The sequence below is a fragment of the Conger conger genome, chromosome 8 (assembly GCF_963514075.1).
Source record: "Conger conger chromosome 8, fConCon1.1, whole genome shotgun sequence".
NCBI classification, from domain to species: domain Eukaryota; kingdom Metazoa; phylum Chordata; class Actinopteri; order Anguilliformes; family Congridae; genus Conger; species Conger conger.
The window spans coordinates 64,147,476-64,151,183 of record NC_083767.1 but is presented as its reverse complement, the minus strand read 5'-3'; the positions used below and the strand labels follow the sequence as shown (position 1 = coordinate 64,151,183).

At 46.5% G+C, this 3,708-nt stretch overlaps 1 protein-coding gene across 2 annotated transcripts in view; it reads right to left on the bottom strand.

Moving 5' to 3' along the window:
• Positions 1-2,997, bottom strand: part of casq1b (calsequestrin 1b) — a 23,511-nt gene extending 20,514 nt beyond the window's left edge. Inside the window, exon 1 of one of the 2 annotated variants that reach the window (XM_061251160.1) lies at positions 2,556-2,997. In XM_061251160.1, the coding sequence (XP_061107144.1) occupies positions 2,556-2,792 (237 nt within the window). In that variant the 5' untranslated portion in view covers positions 2,793-2,997. The remainder of the gene's footprint in view (positions 1-2,555) is intronic. The other variant, XM_061251159.1, reaches the window with a different exon arrangement.
• Between the last annotated feature and the right edge of the window lie 711 nt (positions 2,998-3,708).

The window sequence follows — 3,708 nt, the reverse complement described above, 5'->3', positions numbered from 1 at the left end:
CACACAAACACACTGCACAACTACACATAAACATACACCACAACTAATCACAAACACTGCACAACTACACATAAACACACATCACAACTAATCACAAACACACTGCACAACTACACATAAACACACATCACAACTAATCACAAACACACGGCACAACTACACATAAACACACACCACAACTAATCACAAACACACGGCACAACTACACATAAACATACACCACAACTAATTACAAACACACTGCACAACTACACATAAACACACATCACAACTAATCACAAACACACGGCACAACTACACATAAACATACACCACAACTAATCACAAACACACTGCACAACTACACATAAACACACACCACAACTAATCACAAACACACTGCACAACTACACACAAACACACATCACAACTACACACAAACATTGATGTAGATCGAATTGTAACTTGACAACTTAGAACAAACAGGAAATTATCTTTAGGATTTTTTTGAGGAGGGGACACTAACAGTGTACACCGTCACTACACATAGACACACTCACACACAATCACACACACAATCACACACACACACACACACACACCATCACTACACATAACCACACTATCACACACACATATAAACACCATCACTACACACAAACACACAATCACACACACACACACACACACACACACACCATCCTTACACACAAACACACAATCAAACTGTTACACATTTCAGTAATCACTTCAGGCCCAGAATCAAAATCAGAATCAGCTGGAAATAGAATGTTTTGTCCGGTTGTGTTTGCATGTTCCTGCATAAGTATGTGTGTGAATAACATTAATTGTAAAACGCTTGGGATAAGAACGCTATATAAATGCAGTCCATTGACTCTGCTGCTCAGAGCCAGTCAGCGCCAGTCAGCGCCACCCCCCCCCCCCTCTCTGTTTGAGATGTGTTTCCTGTCTAGCAGAACCCCCCCAGCCCAGCTCCTCATGTTCTGCTAAAGCCCCCCCCTTTCACACCCCCCTCCATAACCCCCCCTCCATAACCCCCCTCCATAACCCCCCTCATAACCCCCCTCATAACTCCCCCTCACAACCCCCTCCATAACCCCCCCTCCATAACCCCCCTCACAACCCCCTCCATAACCCCCCTCCATAACCCCCCTCACAACCCCCTCCATAACCCCCCCTCCATAACCCCCCTCGATATTCAAATCTGCTACCATGACAAGTATACCTCCACAATCAACAAATCAAAGGGAATATATATATATATATATATATATATATATATATATATATATATATATAATATACACACTTTTACATGTGATTATCTAATCAGCCAATTGTGTGGCAGCAGTGCAATGCATACAATCATACAGATACGAGTCAGGAGCTTCAGTTAAAGTTCACATCAACCATCAGAATGGGGGAAAAATGTGATCTAAGTGACTGACCGTGGAATGATTGTTGGTGACAGACAGGATGGTATCTCAGAAACTGCTGATCTCCTGGAATTTCTCTAGAGTTTGCAAAGAATGGTGCAAAAAACTTTTTAAAAAATCCAGTGAGCAGCAGTTCTGCAGACAGAAACATCTTGTTAATGAGAGAGGTCAGAGGAGAATGGCCAGACTGGTCAAAGCGGACAGGAAGGTGACAGTAACGCAGATAACCACACATTACAACAGTGGTGTGCGGAAGAGCATCTCTGAACACACAACACATCATAACTCTAGGTAGATAGGCTACAGCAGCAGAAGTCTATAAAATAAATCAAATAAATACCTAATAAAGTGCTTGGTGAGTGTATTATTACCATGGCAATAATCAAAATACGTAAATATGTAGCCTTTACAGCTGTATAGAAATGCCAGAATAACCTTGAGTTTATATTCCACATGTCATTCGTTTTTTTCAGGAAGTGCAGGAAATGTGTTTTTACAGTGGGGCGTGTCAAGCTTCTGGCAGCTTCCTGTTTTACAGTCCCTCAAAGAACCCAATCTGCACCCCCTTTACACACACACACTCACTCACACACATGCATGCACACACACACACTCACACACACACACACTCACTCACACACACACTCACTCACACTCACACACACACACACACACACACTCACACACACACACAAACACACTCACACACACACACACACACTCACTCACACACATGCACGCACACACACTCACACACACACACACTCACACACACACACAAACACACTCACACTCACACACACACACACACACACTCACACACACACAAACACACTCACAGACACACTCACACACACACAAACACACTCACAGACACACTCACACACACACACTCACACACACACTCACACGCACACACAAACACACTCACACGCACACTCACACACACACTCACACACACACTCACACTCACACATAGGCACATAGGCACACACACATACTCACACACACGCACACACATAGGCACACATTCTCTCTCCCTCCCCGACCTTCATGTAGCCACCCCACCTTTCCCCCCCGCCTGCCCCCCTACACCCCCGCCTGCCATCCAGGACCCACCTCCAGGGCCAGCTCCTCCATCTCAAACTGCTTCTTGGCGAGCCGGGTCTCTCCCACGTGCTGGTGGTAGTAGATGACCATGGTATCATATTGCTTCATCACAGACTTGTAGTTCTTGGAGTTGAGGTCATGGACACGGTCCTTTCCGTCATATTCGGGGAAATCTAGCCCCTTCTCCCCCCAGGACAGACCCCCGACGGAGAGCAGAACCCCCAGGAGCAGCCAGCTCCCCTTCATGGCTCCTCTGAGGCAGCAGAAGGCAGCAGAAGGCAGCAGAACGCAGGCAGGAGGAGCAGAGACCCCCTCAGTGGCAGGAGGTCCCGGAACAGACCGGGTCCAAACCCCCCGGTTTCAGAGCAGGTGCAGGAGGACAGGAGGGGGTGCGGCGCGGAGCAGCAGCAGAGAGAACAAGCTGTGGCCCGCCTGGGGGGCCCTCAAAAGTACACTCCGGCTGGGGGGGGGGCATGAGGGAGAGAGAGAGAGTGGGGGGGGGGAGAGAGAGAGGGAGAGAGAGAGAGAGAGGGGGAGAGAGAGGGAGAGTGAGAGAGAGAGAGGGAGAGAAAGAGAGAGGGAGAGCGAGAGAGAGAGGGAGAGAGAGAGAGAGGGACAGAGAAAGGGTGGGGGACAGATTCCTTTGCCATATTGAGTTTTGAACAGCGTCTAAAAATAAGTGGGATACAGAAAGCAGGGGGAGTGCAGAATGAAGCCATTTTGGAATCTCAGAGAACAGCAAACAATGGTGATGATGATGGTGATTCTTCCTACTTAAAGGCTTCAGCACTCTGAATGGCACCTGAACCTGAACCCTAACCCTAACCTAACCCTAACACTAACCCTAACACTGGCCCTAACCCTAACCCTAACCCTAACCTAACTTCACGCATAACCAACAAATAGATTTCTTGGACACTACCACATACAAGAGACCCTCATTTTCCCAAACACACACTAAAGACACTAAAGTTTTCTTTAAAGATACTGACATACACACACTTTTACATAAAAACAGTCTCCACCCTAAACACACTTTCAAGGGCCTGATCAAATCACAATTGCTCAGGTTCAACAGGATTTGCACACAGGTAATAGATTTTAGCTGCAAACAGAAAAATTAAATTAAATCTAACCCGCACTCTACAGAACACAAACATTA